Genomic DNA, 22,952 nt, shown 5'->3' on the forward strand with positions numbered 1-22,952 from the left:
ATGACTTATACATAATTGTGTTTTATGAATTCGATTTGGTGGGGATGAAGTGCATCTTTTAAACATAATGTCAGAACAAAGTCTTCGGATGGCAATGAATCGTGACTATTGTACGCAACTGTTTATCTTCATCCTATGGCCATGGTCTCTTGTGCTTTTTCCTTAAAACGTAGCATTTACCATACGTGATACATGATGTAGTATTAACACACCACAGGCTATGTTGGCAGCTACTGATGATATGCAGACTATAAAAATTGTAAAAAGTGTATATGCCATGCACACATCATGACTCATTTTACTTAAGTACTTGGGAAAGGTACCGCTTTGGCCTTACATTGAGAGCGCTCAATCATTTGTGACTATTGGTGATGCAGCTAACATTCATGAAAACCAGCTTGGGTATAGCTTTTAGCAATACAAACAGGATGGTACATATGATACCTGTTATAAAAACACTTCACAGTTTTAGTCCAGCTTAGTTTTCCCCATAAATACCAAGATGATTACTATCGCCCCAAATAAATCGCATATGATCAAGAAACTGTTACAACTATTCAGAATACGATGGCGTCATGTGACTTGAACGTAGTTGTTATGTTTCAAAAGGGAATATTTATTGACAATTACTGCACTGAATATCCATATATAAATCGTGAACAAATACCGAGCATTACTGACCAAAATAAATCATCTTGTTGAGCTGACCCAGCTAAGATTTAAAGTATCGATCATTCTGATCAAATGAAGTATTAAATATGTTATTTAAAGTATAGAAATATATTGACATTACTGATTGCAACACAGGCAAATACGTTTTTGTAGTAAATGCAGATGACAACATGTATGTATGTATGTATGTATGTATGTATGTATGTATGTATGTATGTATGTATGTATGTATGTATGTACTCAAATGTATGTTTATGTCTAATACTTTTTTGAAAGTGTTGTTGCATGTCAGTTTACTCGTATGTGAGTATATGAGTTTGTATGTATGCATGCATGTGTGTGTGTGTGTGTGTGTGTGTGTGTGTGTGTATGTATGTATGTATGTATGTATGTATGTATGTATGTATGTGTGTGTGTGTGTGTGTGTGTGTGTGTGTGTGCGTGCGTGTGTGCAGTGTTATTAATGTAGGGAAGTTTTCACTGAAATGGGACAGACGTTTTATCCATGACTACTTCACAAAGCCTTAATATGACTCTAAACGATGCCTCAAGTGAACCCGTTGAGAGTGGAAGTACATCCATTACCAATAAGTTCTTTGGACAACTTCATTGCGTGCAATGATATATTTACATTTAAATGATTAGTGTCTACAGGACCAGTCAAGGCAGTACACGTATATATATGAATACAGATAATTTGTTCTTTATATGATTACTCAAGTGTGAATTCACAGCATCTACTGAAGTGGCCAGATCAAATAGGTATAGAGGTCTTTGGCATTGAGATTTAAAGCTCATAATAAAATCCCTTTACCCGGCCTCAAGAACCTGTCCATACCAATTTTGCAATTTGGTCGACTATACATCATTGTCGTTATGATGGTTGTTCGACATTCAGATTTAAAAGCAATGCTATATTCGTGTTCACATTATCCTTAAAAACATTGTTTTCCTGTATTTTGGATTGGTTGTGCACGACGTGTAGTAAACGCCATTAATTTTGGTTAATTGAACAAGACGGAAATCAGGTAACAGCTGAATTTACCAATCAGCGCTGTACTATACAATGCAATGTTCCCAAAGTGATGCTCTGAATCATGTCATTCATTGGGTTCTGCGATTGGCCAAAGTACTTTGGCTACTATTTAATGACATTCCCCCATCTATGACAGGAGTCACGTTTCAAGTAAGAATCTTCTTCAATTATTAAACAGCTACAGGTACCGAAGTGCTCCTCTGTGATTACTTACGAACATATACTCTAATGAAGTGTTCCCCTGTGATATTTGGTCGCTGTATATCATACAATAGACAAGACAGAAACATTGTTACCTGACATTAAACATTGGCCATCTGCAATGTAGGTAATACAATTAACCTTATTCCCGACAGAATGTATGTCTGTGTTATAAATCGTTGGTAATGTTTATAAATCAAGATAGCGCTGATTCAAGCATTTGCGAACTAGTTCGTTTACACCTAACGCGTTTACCACCAAATAATCATATTTGTTATATACATGTGGTTAATAACAAGAAAGTTTGTCATTTTACAATGTTTGATCACTATCGTCTGACATTTGTAATTTTGTACAGAATAGTTGGATTAAAAACGCCACGGAGGCAACATTTACCATAGATAATTGAGTATAAAGTGATAACAATGTTACATGGTGGTGCTTTTGACTATCAAACTGGAGGCTTAACCTCATGGTATCACACCGTAGTATGAAAAGGTATAAATTCCTGTGAAATGTTGATATATAAGTTTATTAAACCTACAGAGAATATGATAATGCGTAATTGTCCATTTCATACCAAATAACTCGAACTATTTATTTTTAAGTTTCTAGAAATACTTTGTTTTCTTTGAAATAGGATGTACAAGGTTGATAAAAAGAACGCATAACTATCAATACTAAGTATGCTGTGTTTAAACACATCAGCAACACCCAATGTACCTTGTTACTTCGGACATGCAGTATACTGGTCAACCTCAGAAGTACTAAGATTGAATGTATTCCACTGGTTCTGTTGATTTAGAGAATCACAGAGGACATTGGAATGCTTCGTCGAATAAACATATAAACATGATGAACATTGCTTGAAATTGAACGCCACAGCCTCAAGACATTATTTTTCTAAAACAAATATACTATGTTCTAACGTAAGTCATATGTGTTTTTAGCAGGTCAAATTGTTGAGATAAGGTTACATTTAGATCTAAATGAGTTATTTTGACGAATCAATGATTTCATGATACCACTAGCTTTCGGGGGTATTTTAAGGATCATGATAAATAGTCTACTATTCGGTATGCAAGATAGTATATTTCTGATTTGGGTTTCCAATTCCTTGGCAAATGTGATCAATTTTACATCATGATCTTCCAGTTTTTGGTTATCTCTCTCAAAACTTACACTTTGCAAATGAAATTACTGCAAAAGAATAATTGTTATCCAAGATATTTGAAATGTTGCATTAGTATCACCATAATATCAAAAACTGTAAGAAAATAAAAAACAGAAAATAGATCAGAAGGTGTTCTTTATAAACCATAAGCCACTGAATAACTATTCCCCGTTTGCATCGCTTCAAAAACAAATACAAAATGGCAAATATCATATACAATATACTGTCCTCAAGCTGATCTAACCAGATTTTACAATATGTCTTTAATTGCTTTGACCTGACATTTATCGTCAGGCTCGTTATATCTTCAGTTTGAACTATTATTCAGGAGATTATTAAAGATGAACTCCAGTAAGAAGACATTATTGACAAATTAATGACAGTGCCAGCTTACTGACCCCAATATCATTTCTACATGACAGCATTACCTGATTCTGACTTTATCCATTGTTTACAATGATATGAATGTATAGAGAAAATAACTCTAAATGTCCACCTCTGTGAAGGTCAACGAAGGCATCAACTTGTTCAGAATCTCAATTAATTTCGGATCTGATTTTTTCGGTACCATCAAAGACTCAGTCGTCTCCTCCTGTCTCAGTGGAATACTTGTTTTATCTGTTATAAAGCATCTTAATATTTTCAAAACTAGCAGAGCTTCATCTATAACCCCGATGAAATGAAACTGCATTTAAGGTTCAGTCTAACTGCATGTTTAGAATTCAAGACTCCCTTGAATTATTGTGCAAACTCGTTAGTGTATACATTCAAGTGTTCCATCCGAAACGTGAGGTAACTAAGAGTTTGAATGTAGGACATGTCTTCCTCACATTGTTTAAAGTGACACCAAATGTATGATTATATCATGGCCGACATATAGTCAACAATTTCTTACTGTCATTTTAATTCTCAGTATTGGAGGTTTGCCATTATGATCTCTTAATCGGTAATTCATTAGTTAGGGAATTATACAACTTAGTAATCGATATACCCCGTGTCTGGTCGCTAAAAGTATCGATCGATGACTACTTCATTGTTCTGTAGATTCGGTCGAAACTATAAGCTTTCTTTCTTAGAAAAAAAAGGCTGCAGGTATAATTGCGAACATTAAACTGTCATATGATATCGCAATTAGAAGTTGTCTTTAGAATTTCAGAACAACCTACGAGATATAGGTATACCAAACATTCATCTGTCGAATGGATACATTATAGATGTACTTCTAATGGATTGATTACATTATTAAGACTATGTTATCGTGATCAGCACTATAATTAAAACCCATTCCATTAGAGGATAGTTTTCGGATGAATGGGTTCACGATTAGCGTCCCTTTCTTTTGAATACAATGGATGTGCTTGAATTATCCCCTGAAGGGCAAAGATCACTGTACAATGTTTAAACTAAGCATCATGAACCGAGCTGTGAAAATAGAATTCAGATACTATACAACTCTTTGCGGCATTCACAATAACCTCTAAAGATCTACATATTCTAGCCTTGGTCAATACTTGATAGATAACATCAACCATGACGTTTCATCGAGTCCCAATTCTTGGTTAGTTTCTACCATTCATTTTGTGCAGTTTTGTTATAAAAACACTCAGTGTCTAATAATTGATATCCCATCAGACATTTTTAACATTGTCAAACAACATCTGAGCCATATATGGTAGGACGAAATGACGCATGCGTAGTTAAAAGTTCTGCTAAAAACAAGATGGTGGCAATCAAAGAAGGAAGTAGTGGGAGGTTTTGGCGATTGTGTGAATAGGGAAAAGAAGACTTTCATGAAGAGCAAATATTCTAAACTACTGATTCATTATGCAATGGTAGATCTAGAAAGAACAAGTGTGACATGAAACATGACGGCACTTAATTGTAGATATGCGATAAAATGTGATTTCCAAAGTGTACAATTATTTTACAAAAATACAAACAATTATATTCATCAAAATCTCCCTCAACTCTTTCTGGAATTGTACTATTCAAGCTCGTAAAAAACACAATGCAACACGGCGAATAGCGATGACATATTGTTGACATTTGTATTTTCTCATTGGTTATACATTTTCTTCACGGTGATTATAGAGTGACAAGCTATTCAACATTGTCTTCGTATACAATGGACAACCGCGAAAAGTATGCAGTGATTTATACCTTCTTCTCAGTGTTAACTTCTAATGAATTCATTACATTTCCATAAAGACAGAAACAATCTTAAAGTTCAATAACGTTGGTCCTAAATCATACAAAAAAATGCAATTTCATGATCACATATCGCGTATTATTCTACATACTATGCTTTGATATGCAAATCATTATTATTTGTCAAAACGTTCTCACGTTTATAAACATGCAATGGAAATTAGTGTTTGAATTATTCTTATTCAAAAGGACCGCATATGAATTTTATGGGAAATTAAGGGGAAATATTCATTCGATGTCTCATTCTTTAACCTTGAGAGGGTAAATGTTATATGAATGAGATAATTCACAACGATTTATGAATCTCTTCAAGCAAATCTGATTGATAAAAAACATTCTTAATTCCTTCTGTTCTGGGTTGTCTTGACAGTCATGTTTAGTTGTCTATATACAGACGTATTCACATTATTCACATCAGTGTTTCAAATCACATTGTGCATTGAAATGTAATTTGTAAATATTATTAAATTGCTAAATATTCGCTGTTGACCAGCGTCATTAAATCCGAAAAATTAACACGTTTATATCATTGGTTATATACAACTAAGATTGAAATCTATGATTTATGGTTTCAACTTAAAGATTAAACACTGTACCCCCCCCCCTTGTAATTGATACAATCATTCACTATTCAGTCCCCTTCACTTTGTTTGCGTTTTCGCCACTGACTACATGTATATAGCACCTGTTTACTACCAATATAGTTAAAACAACCATTCTTGTTAACATTATACGTAACCAATCAATATCCACGCATGAATTACCTTGTGTAACAAAGGAACATAGGACCATATAAAATGGACAAACCTGAACTGCTTTAAAGTGGGCGTAAGTACCTGGCTGTTAAATATAGACACGGGTTTGTTAGACTCTTATGCCTATGTTGATGTAAGTTCAATATTGGTTGTATAGCCTGCCAACTTTCATTACGTAAATCGCCGAGGACCTAGAGTATCATGGCCCCGTGGACACCAAGCAAACGTAGAAGCATATACTTTCATGTCATAGAATCAAAGCTTGTACACAAGTGCAATGGTCAATGATGAATATCAAGTGACTCCATTGTCTATTTTTGCTGTATCTGTATACTAGTATCCAGGCATTTGTTTTTCTGAGTGCTAAGCCATGTAATTGGTAAGCTATTATTTAGAAACAGATACTGAGAAGGAACACATAATTATACGAACATTTCAAATTAAAAAATACTGAATTTTAACCCGTTGTTGCAAATGCGTACACGATAATCGCGACAACACCGTACCTCTGGCATAGAATCTACTCAACGTAAAACATGTACTCAGTACACAGTATTATCACGTCGATTACGAAAAGTTACTTCAATGAACACAAATATATTAACAAGAGAACTTAACAGAAAATAACTCTTTACAATATAGAAATGGGGTCACACTTTGTAATGATACAAAATTGTAAGGGCATTACTTCATATCGATCAAATTATTTGCTGCTAAAGTGTTCACACTGAATGTTTTTATTGTTTGGAACAATTACCATGGTAAGTGGTAGTCACGTGCTGCTAAAATATGCTCAATTTGGTTTCGTAATGACAGTCCATTTATGAATAAATGTGTCCATTTAAAGTGTAGTTACTGTATCGATCACTTGTCGACAAAAGCATACTTGCCAACATACCAGACAATAAGTATTTGCTTTAGCTTTTTAAAATTTTAAGGTTAGTCGATTTCATGAGGACAATTTGGCTAAATAATGTGTCGTGTTTTATTACGTTCAGTTTGATTAATACAATGATTGCAGGCCAATACAAATCGTGATTTTTGGAAACACGTTGAAGTGTTTCAATTCTTAGATAAAGTAATCATATTCATAGAAGCTAGCTATTTTCACTGTTATTTAGCGTGTTCCTCCTCGTTCTTTCTGCCAGCACATTCCGACGTTTCAAACTTGCATGTACTTTCCGTTCTATAAATATAACATAAGGATTTATTACATCTTAATTATTATCCGCTCTTATTTTATTCCTGTTTAGATTCATGACGAAGGTTCTCTGAGCAGGACCGAAACGTTGAATTAAATGATTAAAATTCAATCAAATTCATAGCAAGATCATGTTATTTCATATCAAACTCCTGTGCCTTCCTACGCAGAGTGCATTCTGTGTAGTTGAACTGGTCTCCGTTTATTCACTGATCAAACCCAGTAGCTAGTGTTAAACACATAATGTTGTACAATTTCTCTCTACTATAAAAACGCAAATGATTTTCCCCTTATTTTAATATCATACCAGAGAAATGGCGTTGTTTGTCAGATTTTCAAGAAAATGGTTTTTATTTTGCTGCATGCAGTATACCATATTTGTTTGACCTCTACTATACCGGTAATCATGGTAAAAGTTAAACTCGGATTGCATTTTCATCGATATAATTGTTTTTGAGGGGTCAACCAATATTGCCTATGAATCAGACACTGTTTTACAATCACGCGACCTTGTTTTTCACTCGTGCTCGAAACAATTTTCCATATGTTTTTGCACAAACCATATGTACGCAATTATTACAAGCGGTGTCTTTAATCTGTGGATATTTGTAGAGTATACCTGGATGCTGTGTTTAAATGTAAAGGTATTCGTAACAGCCTTACTGGTCTTATTTATTTGTGTATAATAAACAGCATATGCTTTAATCTCTCACTTTTTGATAATAACACCTTGCCCTTAGGCAATGCAACGGCTGAGATATTTAACGGCAAACACGAATGGTGCATGTGATAAATACATAATGTGGAGACGACGTAACAATGGACAGAACCTGCGCTGGTACTGAAAAATGCATCAATATCAAATTTCCCTACATAAAAAGTTTATGAAACTCAAGCATGAAGGATTTAGATGTGTTGCATCAGTGACTTGACCCTTGCCTTTTAACAGAGGGTGTTTGAGTATTCCGCTGAGTTTCAAAATGATAGTCAGATAGAATATCAAATTGACAACTCTGTCAACATAAAGATTGGATACCATAGTGCTGCAATGAGTCATTGGGATTGAAGACTTTTCGCATTTTCTAGAAAAATGCACGATACGATGACTTTGTATTATACTATAGATATTATAGTACTATATGAGAGTGAGAGAGAGAGAGAGAGAGAGAGAGAGAGAGAGAGAGAGAGAGAGAGAGAGAGAGAGAGAGAGAGAGAGATAGTGACGACAGAGAGACAGGCAGAGAGAGAGACAGACAGACAGACACAGACAGACAGACAGACAGACAGACAGACAGATAGATAGACAGTGACGACAGAGAGACAGGCAGAGAGACACACATAGACAAAGATAGGCAGACAGACAGACAGACAGACAGACAGACAGACAGACAGACAGACAGACAGACAGACAGATAGACAGATTGATTGGTTGGTTGGTTGGTTGGTTGGTTGGTTGGTTGGTTGGTTGGTTGGTTGAAAGATTGACTGGCTAACAGACAGAGAGTGTGAGTGTGTGTATTGGCGAGGCTCATACATAATTGTTTGTTTTAAACTGACGGCGCATCTTAGCACAAATAGCAGTCGATGTTCGTAAATCGTGGTACCACTTGAATCATTTGAACCTTGGATATCTTCCATCAAATAACCAAAGATATATTCACTAAAGATTTATGAATTATTTATAATAAGACATTGTATCTGTTAATTAGTGGTCAACATTATCTATAGGTAGTGTATTGGCAGGTTTATATCTTGGGTGAAAGCTTTATTTTTAATCTGTCACCATGTTAAAACTGTACTGTGTAACTGGAGTATCATTTGTCGATCAGACAACCACAACATGTTCACTGAAAATTGTTAAAATACCAATAATTAGACATTGTATTTGTTAAGCAGTGGTTCATGTTATTGGTTCATGTTATCCGTAAACAGTACAGAATCCGGTTGTAATCGTGATGGTCATTGAAGACGCTGATTTTTGGGTGCGGACCCAAAATTCGATTTGATTTCATATATCGTATATACAGCTACAAAAATACGTTTATATAAAGGTGATGAAATACTGTTCACTGTGTATGATATTATGAGTAATTAAAGTTATTGTACCTAACAGAATAAATTTAAAAAAAAATGTTCTATTTGCAACTAGTTACTAGTAAAGCTTTAACAGCTGCTGCTCATAACATAAGGATAAATAACACCATATGCTTTAAATTGAGGTAACCACATACAATAGTATTAGTCGACATATCAAGGCAAAGAGTAAAAAGACGTGAGCATATGCGTAGATTTAACTACGAACAGTCTAGTCACAACGTATTACATAGAAATGGTTTATTTTGGTACTTCGCGTTTAGAACTAAAATAGCCACTCATATATTTCGGATACTCGACATTATCTGTTCATAGCAAACTCTTTATAAAACTATTCATTTCGAAGTGTACTTTAGTGATTTTTCATTTAATTGCTCTGAATGCGTAAATAATGATCAATATGCGCATACAGCTTGGCATAAGTTTCCATAGAAACTCGTGGTAAATTGAGGGAAAACTCCCTATAAGATAAAGTGTCAGTTGTTCATAGCGCTGAATAGTCTGCCTCATTTAAACAACACAATCACTGTGGATACATTTACTTTCGATATGATGTTATAAACTAAGTTAATAGACTACCTGCTATATGTGTATCCGCAGTTTACATCCGTTTCTGGCTTTGAGTTTACTGAAAGCATTCGCCCATTGTGTTTATTCGTGTTGGCAGAATGCTTGAAATGACGAATGGGGTAACCATGGAAACAGACTCCGTTTCCTCAGACAGTACGTACAATGTATATGGCGTATTTAAAATCTGTTTTGGCACATGTAACACAGTTTATAAGCCCCCTTCTTCTTATAACAATTTCGTGACTATGAATTCACAACCTTCGCCAGTTTGTCAAACATTATGAATGTTTTTATTAGTACTATAGTCATATAGTCAGCATAATGATTACAAGTGCGTTTGAGGGATGAAGGGCCGAAGGAGCAACACTTTACACATGTAACAGCCCCATTTCCTGATATTCTGCATATATTAAATACTTTTCAACATAATACTGCAATAGGAGAAAAAGACTGAAAAGAAACAAGATCGTTTGTCGAACTAAATTGTCCGTTTAGGTACGTAAGGTAATAAGACTTCATATTTGAAAATTTACAAGACTGCTATAACGTTTAGTTAATTGTGTTATGGGTATGTTTTTTCTTCAAATGTATATTTTGTGATTTGATATAGATATAGAAAATCTAATTGATAACAATCAATATTTGATGATAGTTCTGTTTTCACGTTTTATATTGCCCTTATTACACGGCGTTTGTGGTGTTATTACTAGGATCATCGTGAGAACAAACGATGTAATAGATGATAAAACACAGCCGTATAGAAAGAGTGTTTCATTATCTCATGTTACAAGGGAAAGAGACATGGACAGGAAGGAAAGTGATTGCACTAATTATTAACTGACAACCCTGGAGAGTTGTTTTGTGTAAATGGGGCGGAGCATTTTTTTCTTAAGTTCAATGCGAGAGCGACCTTTTCACCGCATTAATGAGTGAGAGGTGGCAAATCTTTGCTCGACTATTTTAAGTGACAAGCTTCTTTCCTTAGATTATGTGTCAGCTGGGTTAATCAATGACGTTTCCTGACGTTCTAGTCCGTTTTCGTGTCATAGGAAGTTTGGTGGCTTGACTGCAAGTGGACTATTTATTTATTAGGACTCGTAATGGATGATTTGATTACTTAGTAATACACTGTATACTATTCATACATGGCGTCTGCCCACCGATATTACAAGGGAGCGATCTTTACGATCGTGTCTCTTCATTCAGCCAAGTAATTGAGCAGAAGACAGCATTTGAGCGAAATGTTAGTGAATCGGCGTTTATAATCAACTTTGTGGAACGCTACATTGCCTGTTTGAATATTGCTGTCGATAGCTGTTCTGCGGAGTCTAATCTTGCTAGAGGCAATTGTACACGATTTGTTATTAATCTATTAGGAATATGCCCTTGCACTGCCTCTCAATCATCTGGCACAAAAGAGACTGTGAGAGATCAAAACCTTGCTACCCATTGTGTAATAACATTTACTGATTAGTGTGCATCAGTATTTGTTGAAAGGATTAATTATCAATATGACATGCTCGTTGTGCGAAATATACATCAAAGTTTGGGACTACAGATTATGCTTATATTTTATCACACCTTGATTATTATGTTCCGTGATTTGATCCATTATTTCTTTACTTTTAAAAGATTAATCGGACTAGATAATTTATATTATTACCTTATAGTTAATACGTTAATCACCTCTTAGCGTACAGTCTAGAATAACTTTAGAGGTCGTTTATTGTCAATCATTTTTGTTTTAACCACTTTGTGCAAGTGTTTTTGTCCTTTTCTTTGACCTGTTGTAGGTAAGGATGTATGTATGTATGTATGTATGTATGTATGTATGTATGTATGTATGTATGTATGTATGTATGTATGTGGATGAGAGGGTGGGCGTGTTGATAGATGCGTATACGTGTATAGGTAGGTAGGTTTGAACTACTTAACCCTTTGTTTTTCATCTATTCTCCCTGTTTCGTCGATCTTTTCTGCTATAATTATCTTGATGCTCTCTTAAGTTAAAACTAAAAGAAGTTTCTATTGGATGAAATAAATGAATAACTATATATATATATAACTATATATAACTATATATATATATATATATATATATATATATATATATATATATATATATATATATATATATTAAAATGAAAACAAATCTCAGAATAATTAAACAATATCTGTTTATGTTGCAATAATATATGTTTTATTCTACGTCAAGATTAGACCTGGATTGGTACCGCTGACCTTTATCATGGTTACTGACGGTCAAAAACTATAAACCTGAAGTATACACCCATGATAACATTGTAATTTACGCAAATAGGTGCATTTCATCCACAAATCGGTGCATTACGTAATGATCTTAAGACACATTACCAAGTACCCAAATAGTTGATCATTGTCTGGAGAGTACTGTCAAACTCACAAGAAACCAACACAAACATTGTATCTACCTTCTTAAAACTCTTTCATCAGGTGTGAGTTACCATAGATTTAAACGAGGGAATTGCTTGACTTGCGTAAGATTAGAACTGCTTTGCAATTCTTTTCATGGACATGCTTTATACATATGCAATGCCTCTATACTTATTGTCTGTACGAATAATCTTTGTTTTGTTAAGTCGCTATATCTGTGATTCCCCTGAGGGAGTTTCCTGTTGAAAGACCCACTTCACTACAGTAAAGGGATATTTATAAACTGAGCAATCTTTTCATACGTCGAGTGTTGCTTACAAATTACGCAGTTTTGTTGAAGTGAGCGTGCTTGTCCTCGTTGCTTAAAAAAAACGTTGCTGTGAGATTGTTTTCGTCTAGAAGATGTAGTTGTAAATAAGCGAAGCGTCTATTGCCGTTCCCAAAGGGAGCATTAAGCAACGTTGAGATTTCTTTCAGAAAAGGAAGTCAATTGAATTCAAAAGATTCTCCGGAGACTGAAGGCGGATTCGACATCTTTCAAAGGCGCGACTAAAATATAGTAGAATGGTGTCAATGCTGTTTATATATCATACACAGAGAAGCATGGTGGGGCACAAAACGACCTTCGCATAGCATCGCTGTTGTACTGTCAAAGTTAAGGCACTTTGAAAACTGATAGTGAACGTTTTTACAACCATATTGCGGATACATGATAAAAGCGTAATGTCATTGCAATCAATGGCCATAAAGCTTGATCGACCAGACATACGAAGACCTTAAGTGCCTGCTATAAAAATAACCTTTCCCTAGACCATTATATAACCATTGTCTCTATGCTAAGACACTGTGTAACAGCAATAGATCGATTTGCCATGTCGACAATTTAGTTACTAATACTGTTCCGTTGTAGACATATATCACTTTCTTATAAATTAGACTCATTACATATCAATTACGTAATTAGTTGTTTTTTATTGCCGAAATAATTTTGTTTCCATATAAAACTGTACGCACCATTAGAGAAACTCGTCGAAGATGAAATAAGACTACGTCATGCCGATGTTGCTGTATTCAGTTTCTATGATGAGTTTCCTGTTGAATTTATATACGAGAGGGGAATTATTCTTGTATAAAAGGTTTTGTGTTATGTTGGATAGACTTAGATCGACCTTGATTTTAAGTAAGTTGCAGGTTTCGAAGTGAAAATCGAATTCACAAAAGGCAGGCGGTAGACACAACAAAGTCTTGTCACGTGATTAGGTATAATCCTCAGATAGGAACTCAATAGGAAATGAAAGTGATATGGAATAGAACCTCGACGCACACGTAAAGTTGGCTTTAGAATATTAAGCATACAGATGCAAAAAAAGTCTGTATTTTCTATTAAGTTGTGTTTCCAGCAGCTGGTAAAACGAGGTAAGATGATAATCTTGATATGGAAAAAAATAATGTGCAATGCGTCTTTTCATTTCCTGATAAATCGGAATCTTAGGGGACGTAATACATTTTTTTATTCCAGTTACGTTTGTTGTAGATAGATAGATAGATAGATAGATAGATAGATAGATAGATAGATAGATAGATAGATAGATAGATAGATAGATAGATAGGCAAACCAGATAGATATGTCCGTCGGTAGGTAGGTAGATTGGTAGGTAGCAGGGGTAGGTAGGTAGGTAGGTAGGTAGGTAGGAAATTTCGGTAAGTAGGTAGAAGGTAGGGTAATGTAGGTAGGTAGGAAGGTCAGGTAAAGTTAGGTAGGTAGGCAGGCGGGTAGGTGGGTAGGTAGGTTTGTAATTAAGTAGGTGGGTCGGCTGATTAGGTAGGTAGGTATCTAGGTAGGTAGATGGGATAGGTAGGTAGGGTTGATAGGTAGGTTAAGGTTTGGGATGGTGGGTAAGTACGTAGATGGGTTAGGTAGGTAGATAGGTAGGTAGGTAAGTAGTTAGGTAGGTTGCGGTTGATAGGCAGGCAGGCAGGTACGTTTTAGGTATGTATGTAGTTTTTGCGGAAGTGATCATAATTTAAATAACAAAAGAGTTTATTTTTTGCACATGATTACCCTGTGGATAACGTTCTCGAAATAATAAGAATCGGATGAAATGTTCTTTGGTTGCAAAAAAAAAAGACGACGCTAAGACGTAATCTCAAGAGTTCAAATAAAAGTGTTGGCTTTTTAAAACTCTTGTAAAGGTATACATATGGCCTAAATCAGTGTGTAGGCTATGGCCACGTATTTCTTGGGTAATTTAGTTTACATATATTTACCTTTTTATCTATTTTGTGTCACAAATATTTTATGAAATGTTTTACAAGTTTACATACGTACTTTATAAGCAGATATACTAGCATACTGCAAAACCATAACTCCAAGCATCAACTTATAATTCCATCAAACGTTGACTGTGATATGTTATGACAAACCTATCAAAAAAAATGATTGTGGTAGTTTTATAGAAACTGTTCGGTGATTCATCGAAGTTTTGTGGTTTGTCGTCTGTCAAACTTTTGTAATCGTTGTACACGATAAAAAGCAAACATTAATTCTCTTCTTAAGTGATCTTTCCTTAGTACTAATGTTTACAATTTTCAAATTTATAAAGTGGCCGGGAAGTCGCATTTTACTGTCAAAATCATCTAGATACCATATCTCTAAAAATCATGTTACATTATATCCATATCAATGTATATCACTTCTAATTATGTCACTCTTTCCGTCACTTGTTCACAACCATGCATTTTTGAAGGAGTAACATTTACGATAATGAAAGGAAACTCCATTTATAACACATGGTAAATGGAAATTGACGTTTGAACACACTAGATTACCGAGATTATAAGAGAAATCAAATCCATACCTGCCGTATCCTAGTAACGTTAAGTTCCCCACGTCTCCATGCTGTCAGTTTTAATAGTATGACGTGTCACTATATATTTTATCAATCCGAAATATTGGTAATGTCAGCATAGTAAATGTATACCCCTCAGTTAAGTAAATAACTGTATGTTTCAATGTAATTATGTATTTTTTTATCGAGAACTTTTCACTGAGTTGTTGCTGAACAGTAGTAATCACATCGAAGTATCCGAATATCAACACAGTTAAAATACAGTTAACTTCGATTTCTAAAACGTCATTTGAATGAAGATGACTGTCATGCAATGATATTTCTACACTGACAAAACCTTCAGAAAAATACCAAATGCCTTTGTAATGACAGTGTTATCTCTGCAATCTATAAAATTACAAAGGAATGAATGATATGTTTTATATTTTCGAGGCCGTATGATTAAGTGTACTTCAGGGACACAAGGGCTCAGGGTGGTCAATGTGATACAAGTTTCTATGATCAAGTAAACCTACAACAGAGTTCAATCGATATTCATGAAGAATGGGTTATTAAAGAAGCAAATATTCTTCATAATCAGCGTACTTTCGAGGCTTGATATCAATTTCAAACATAGATAAAGAGAAATATGAAATGACATCACAGCATGTAATGTAAGATTGTATAGTCTTAGATAAACTACTTCGAAGTATTTTTAACCCACTTACTATTACATGCAAACGTTTGTACCATCAACGAATTAACGTGGCATATTTTCAAAGATGCAGTACATCACATCTTTATATTATCACATTTGATTTGTTGATTGCATTGTGCTGCCATTGCAGTGTGATGTGCTAAATGTCGAAGATATGCTCGTAACATATATTTCATTATGAAAATACGATGTCGGTCAAAATGTGATGATTACAAACTTGTGGTCAATTAACTGAGAATTAAAAGGTTATTGCTTGTTACATTATTAGGAATTTTTGATAAACTATATAGTGATTAACAGACACTACGCTAGCGAACACGACAAGTGAACACGGTGACGTATCATTGAATGGGTCGCTTTTCATTGAGTAGAAGTGATTTGAATGTCAGTATTCACACAAAATATGCAAAAATCAGAATTATCACGCAGCGTGTGTTGAACTCTAAATTGAGCTAAAACCACACAAGTAAATATTCCGAGGTCTCACGCGAATGTTCCTCTAAATTGAGTTTATCTACTTATGGCAATATGCACGAGGCATAAAATATCAGAGTCGGCCATGAGTAAGCAGTGCCTAAATAGAGAAAATAAGAGTATGACCTATCACCCTGGCATATTGCAAAAGCTATCGATTTCAAAAACGCAATTTTTCATATGTTCCTCAAGTATGCTGACAACTTAATCAACTCTGTATAGGGAAATTGGTCATTGGAATGACCTGAACTTCGTGTAATTGGAATGAATGATGAAATATGTGATACATGCAGTTCTGTTTGTATAGTAATGGACGAAAGTAACCCTACATAATGTGTGTATGTATGTATGTATGTATGTATATATGTATGTATGTATGTATGTATGTATGTATGTATGTATGTATGTGTGTGTGTGTGTGTGTGTATGTATGTATGTATGTATGTATGTATGTATGTATGTATGTATGTATGTATGTCTGTATGTCTGTCTGTCTGTCTGTCTGTCTGTCTGTCTGTCTGTCTGTCTGTATGTGTCTATGTATTTATGTATGTATGTATGTATGTATGTATGTATGTATGTATGTATGTATGTATGTATGTATGTATGTATGTGTGTATACAGTGTATGTGTATGCCAATGACGTAAGGTGATAGTTGGTTTTGAATGAAAGTCGACATTCTAAGTACTTAAAATGAAGTATCGTGACTTGATAAAGACTGCAATTTATTGACTTTTAGTCTGCTATGCTCCAATGCATTAACTAATAGAGGATGTGCTGACAGTATTTATGAGTTATGACTGGGTATATACTCAACATACGTCACATGTAGCTGACACTATGTTTTGATTTACGTACATGTATTAAGTGCACACTTTTTCCTTGACCAATTACCATGAACTTTTGCGTATTATCTCAACTATACATCAAATAAACATCTGAAATTGCACCATCTAATCGATATTGTATATAAAATGTTATTTGCCGAGGTAATCCTGAATGAATTATGTGTACATTTCGTCTGAATTATTCCTCAGTAACGGCTGTAAAGTATGACAGACATCAACAGTCCAGTTGATAATGCGATGAAATATTAGAAAACGATTAACATATTATATTACGTTTAATATGCCTTTGTATGAAAAGTACAGAATGGCAGTCTCTTTGTTTGTTTGTTTGTTTGTCTGTCTGTTTGTTTGTTATTCTTGTTATTTTTTACAGTACTAACGAAGTTTCGTTGTCCCCTGTAAAATGTAATCTTCCAGTCAAAAAGCGTTGACGTACTCGTGATTGTGATATCCAACTGACGCGGTTACCATGGTATCATACATGTGCATTCGGTGTAAAAAGAAATACAGCATTTGCAACTCTGGTGTGTGTGTTTAACACCAGCGCATTGTTTTTATAGCGACTTCTCGTTACTACTCAATACCTACTGCAAATGGTGTAATCACAGGAGCAGTAAAATCAATATACTGTGTACACATCTAAATCCCGGTCACCACGAAGTGTTGTTATTACAAGAATGATAAACTTCGTACTATTGAAAAATGGATTTAACGGATTTTGAATGACACTAGTCTAATGAAACTATAACATTAATTTTGACGGTTATAATGTTTGTTACGATCGCGTATATCACAAAAGCTTCGAAATGTGCTAATAACTCGTTGGTGTGTCATCAATTCTAAACGAGCCATGGGTAGCGCCGTCGTTGGAAATCAATACACCGAGACTTGTAATACTATAATTATACCAAGTAAATTGTAATGTCGGATCGGTTAATATAGATTTTGAACTTGCGTTGGAAATCTCATTTTGTTTGGAATTTCAATTTCACATGGCTATTAGAAACCAAAAATTAGAAACATATACGGATACCGGGATGGCTTTTGTTGATGGATGGCTGGATGGATAGGTGGAGGATGGCTGGATGGCTGGCTGGATGGATAGGTGGAGGATGGCTGGATGACTGGTTGGATGGCTGGCGGATGGATGGATGTATAGATGGATGTGTGTGTGTGTGTATGCATGCATGCATGCATGCATGCATACACACACACACATCCATCATGTATGTATGTATGTATGTATGTATGTATGTATGTATGTATGTATGTATGTATGTATGTATGTATGTATGTATGTGTGTGTGTGTGTGTATGTATGTATGTATGTATGTATGTATGTATGTATGTATGTACCCATAAGTCGTACGTGTTTTAGTCCTTTCCCCATGTTTGATTATAATTGTTAGTAATGTTTAAATATCATCGCTAAGCTCAACCGTCTTCATATGAAACACATTGCGTCCTCTTTAATGTCAAAAGCATAAAAGAAAACGATTTGGTAACTGTTTGATTTATAGTACTATATTGAAATCCAACGATTTGGGGCTTTTAATGTCTTCTTTACGGATTAATAGTTTCTATATTCATCGTATACTATTTTGATGGATATACTTAATCATTCCATCCGTCAGATTCCATCTTTATCGTTTAAGAAGGAAACTATTTGTTAGACCGGAAGTCACGTACGGTAGGATTACAAAGATATAAAACTTATCATCCCAGTATCGTACGCAAGATATGCATCCGTCCAGTGATATTTTTGAAGTATACCATTACGACAGTTAATTTGCTTCAGGACTAAGATTACAATACAAATTGAAACCCGTGGAGAGAGTGCAAATAAGCTCCGAATATGACAAGGTCACTATGAGGTCAGCTGTATAAGGAAAGGGCTGCATGGAACGGGTGTATAAAAACATTCCAGACTTTTATTTCACGAATGCGGGTACATGACAGTTTTATGTGATCTGTATATACTATCAATACACCCGTTCTACAGTTTGATTTGATTCAATTCACGACGTGTCACTCATAATTACCGAATGGTTAGTGTCTTTGATTTCATGGTATTTCTCCTAATTAAACGTTTCAATGGCATGCATTGGATACAGTAAATCAATTGGTGAAAGAGATTAATGCATGTTCATGATTTTAAAGGGTGCGTTACACCAGACATTGGGAAATCAGAGAGCAACTTGACGAATGATAGAGTAGATTTCTGTCTCGTTGGATATAGGTCGATTTGAAATGATTGTGAAATACTTGAGTGATACTTTTTCATGTCTAGAACACTGCTGCGAAATTACAGTACTAAGGGGTCATTTTCGTATATCATGCATTATTTGCTGAAAATATTAGATGAATAATTATAATTAATGGTACTAGTAATGAGATTACATAGCAAAATCGATGAAGCAATTTTTTTTACTTCATTGTAAAATCTAATATAAGTCGTTGATTGAGGTGGGGATAGTAATGCATTTGGAGGACTGGGGACACAATTAAATACTCTCTTATCAGTCGATGTGCATGTTCTGTCTAATCGCCCCCAAGTGTTTATAAATGGCACCGAATCCATACAGCGCTCGTCTACTTAAAACGATTGCTTCCGGAAAAAAATTGTAATAAATAATATCTTCATATACATAGTTGTATGTTTAAATTTGATCATCTTGACCGGAAGATGAGACTTTTTATCATGTCTTGAGACGATTTACTACAACGGTCATCGGACTTAAATACAGTGTTTCTGGACCAGCAATATCACTCACGAGCTGTTAAATATAAACTCAATTAAATGTTTGATTCTAAACGTTCATCACCCTTTTTATTCAGGGACTAAAACGTTTTGATCGCTCACTTTGTAGAAATGTGAATTGACATCCAGACGATATTTATGGTTCGACTCAACTCGACTCGACGTGAAGATATAAAGGAAAAATAACTCCGGGTCTAATCATATTTTTGAGATCATTTACTCTCTTATTATTTACGGGGTAGGAATCTATAGCGAAGATAATTATAGCGTGGTTGCACTTGGAAACAAAACTCTGAATTTAGATTGAAAAACACAAAATAGACTTTGATCACGATGGAATGTTCACTTAATATAGCTGGATTGAATTTCCTCGCGCATGTTCATTAGGCCCAATAGCGACAATTTCATGATTATTTCCACTGGGACGTAGCATTTGAAGCCGGAAGCTTGACTAGGAGCGATTTCAACAAATGGTCTATGATTTGTGGGAGTCCGATATTGTGGGATATTAAAACGAGACGTGAACGTACAATGAAATGAGTAATAGAAGAAAGACAGACACAGTAATAGGAAATTCAGTATACTCACTTATTGGCAAAAGTAGAAAGAAAGGCAGCCAACAGCCGATAAACACACCGACGACTATCCCAAGAGTCTTGGCTGCTTTTTTCTCCTTGTTGAATCTTTGCAATTTTGATGCCAGTCCAGTTGAGAGGGACCTGCTTTTACCTTTCATGATGGGGGAGTTTGATTCTGCACTCTGCCGGGGCCTCCGATTGCCATCCGTTCTCTGTTGAGAAGTGTGAACTCGAAGTGTTACATCGTTTTTACCTTTCCCTGTCTTCTCTCCTGCCATTAAAAATCGGGTTTGTATGATGGCTTCCCGATATATTCGATAATATAGAACCAAAATAATAATTAGTGGGATATAAAAAGAGCCGGCAACGGAAAAAAGTACGTAATCTAACGAATCGGTTAGCGGACAGATATGGGGGTCCTTTGTTGGTTCTCGCCATCCAAATAACGGACCTGCTGATATCGCCACTGAAAATAGCCATACAATTCCAATAATTATGGATGCCCGCCTTTTGGTCATTATAAGATTGTGTTGTAGTGGTCTTGTTACACCTATATAACGGTCAATACTTATCACACATAAACTGTTGATGGACGCTGTGCAACATAAAACATCAACAGCTGCCCATATATCACAAAATGTTGGTCCAAATGGCCAATACGGTATAATCTCATAAGTTGCTGAGAATGGTAAAACCGTTGTTCCTAATAGTAAATCGGCCACTGCAAGATTTACAATAAAGTAGTGTGTGACTGTCCTCAGTGATCTCTCTAATGCAACAGCCAATAGTACGAGAATGTTGCCAAAGATGACAAGTAGAACGGTGATACTCAGTGCAACGGTGGATAATATAATAAATAGTGTTGATGGCATAGCAGGTGGTTCCTCCGTGTAGTCGGTCACATTCGTTAAATTGACCGCATCTCTGGTTGTCAGTGGTGGATTGAGAGTAACGTATGTTGTCCATGAAGTCATCATGTTCTCGGAACCGACGGGCATACCGTTGGCGTAAGGCATTGCCTTGTTGATACTCAAATTCATAGTAGTCGATTCCATGATTGTTAACGTGTCCAATGGTTGGTTCTAATTTTTGCAACGATCTATCGAGTCCGTGAATCCAACTTCGGTCTTGTGGGTAACTAGTGATAGAACAAGAACAATACACTACATTCAGATTACCAAAATTCAAGTACTATGTAATTATAGTAACTGACTCTTTTCTGGAACCACGTACACTATTCATGAAGCAAATTGTCTGTACCTCGTACCGTGACTAAATATGATGTAATAACTGTGATTAACATCAGCAAATCCATGTCCTACTGAGCTGTGGTGGCCCGCATCCAGCAGCCTTGAATAACAAATATTTTACTTGACGAGTGCAATATTGCCGTGTTTGTTGAAAGCAGTGAGTTATAACTAATCCATCGATACTATCTAAGGCGGCGAAATGATACGACTGGCAGTAATAAAACTCAGAAAATTCCCTGGACGAAGAACTCGACAAATCATTCGGCATACCTCCATGTACAGATAAGCTTAACGGTTACAACATTGAGGAGATTCAGTTGTTCGTGAGGTAACAATTGAAACGTATCTATTACAATGTAAATATTTAGTATTAGTGTTTAAGTACATAGTTTCACACTATATACCTCTCTCTCTGTTCAAATCACCTAATCAATGCCATGATCAAATAGTCATTGAATTGTATAGTAATGTCATACCCGCGAGTTTCTAAAATAACATTCCTTGTAATAATGGTAGGTTTTTTCGTCAATTTATTATTATTAATGCAACTAATTACGTGTCTGCCTATGGCTGTTTTCGTTACAAAGTAGACACGATTTGGTTTCATGATCACATCTAGCGATCTTTTTTTGAGAAATTTTCAAAAATGACACAATTTAGTATCATTTGAGAAATGTTCGGCAGTTCAAAATGGCTCTTTTTGGTCTTCAGATATTTAACAGTCGACTGAACATTATGGATTAAGTAGATGATTACACTTCAGTCCTTAAATCGCCGCTAATTACCAACAATTACTAAAAATAATAATATGATGATGACCACGGATGTTTTTATGAGATAACAGAATATAGGACGAACTCACCATAGTGGGAGCTATGTATAAGTAGGCCTAGAGGTCAACTGCTTGTGGCGAATGAAGGTTACCATTCTGGTTCGGACAGGTACAAGACACTACATCAAAGTTGTCGACAACAATTAAGTAATCTGTAAGTACCAAATTTACAAATCATGCAGTCAGTCACCAGTAATCTTGCCTAACATCTACCCTGTCTCCCGTAGAGACGTCTAAGCGAGTTGCAAAAGGAGGGCATCACCAAAGCTGATTTAATCAGATTGGTTTGCTGCACTACACTCAGGCTGACAACGACATCGAGAATCAACAGGGATCATT

At 35.3% G+C, this 22,952-nt stretch overlaps 1 protein-coding gene across 1 annotated transcript in view; it reads right to left on the reverse strand.

Moving 5' to 3' along the window:
* Nucleotides 1-21,586, reverse strand: part of LOC144446272 (uncharacterized) — a 35,871-nt gene extending 14,285 nt beyond the window's left edge. Inside the window, exon 1 of the mRNA XM_078136022.1 lies at nt 20,542-21,586. Coding sequence (XP_077992148.1) covers nt 20,542-21,586 — 1,045 coding nt within the window. The remainder of the gene's footprint in view (nt 1-20,541) is intronic.
* Nucleotides 21,587-22,952: the final 1,366 nt, after the last annotated feature.

Source organism: Glandiceps talaboti, chromosome 15 (genome assembly GCF_964340395.1).
Source record: "Glandiceps talaboti chromosome 15, keGlaTala1.1, whole genome shotgun sequence".
NCBI classification, from domain to species: Eukaryota; Metazoa; Hemichordata; class Enteropneusta; family Spengelidae; genus Glandiceps; species Glandiceps talaboti.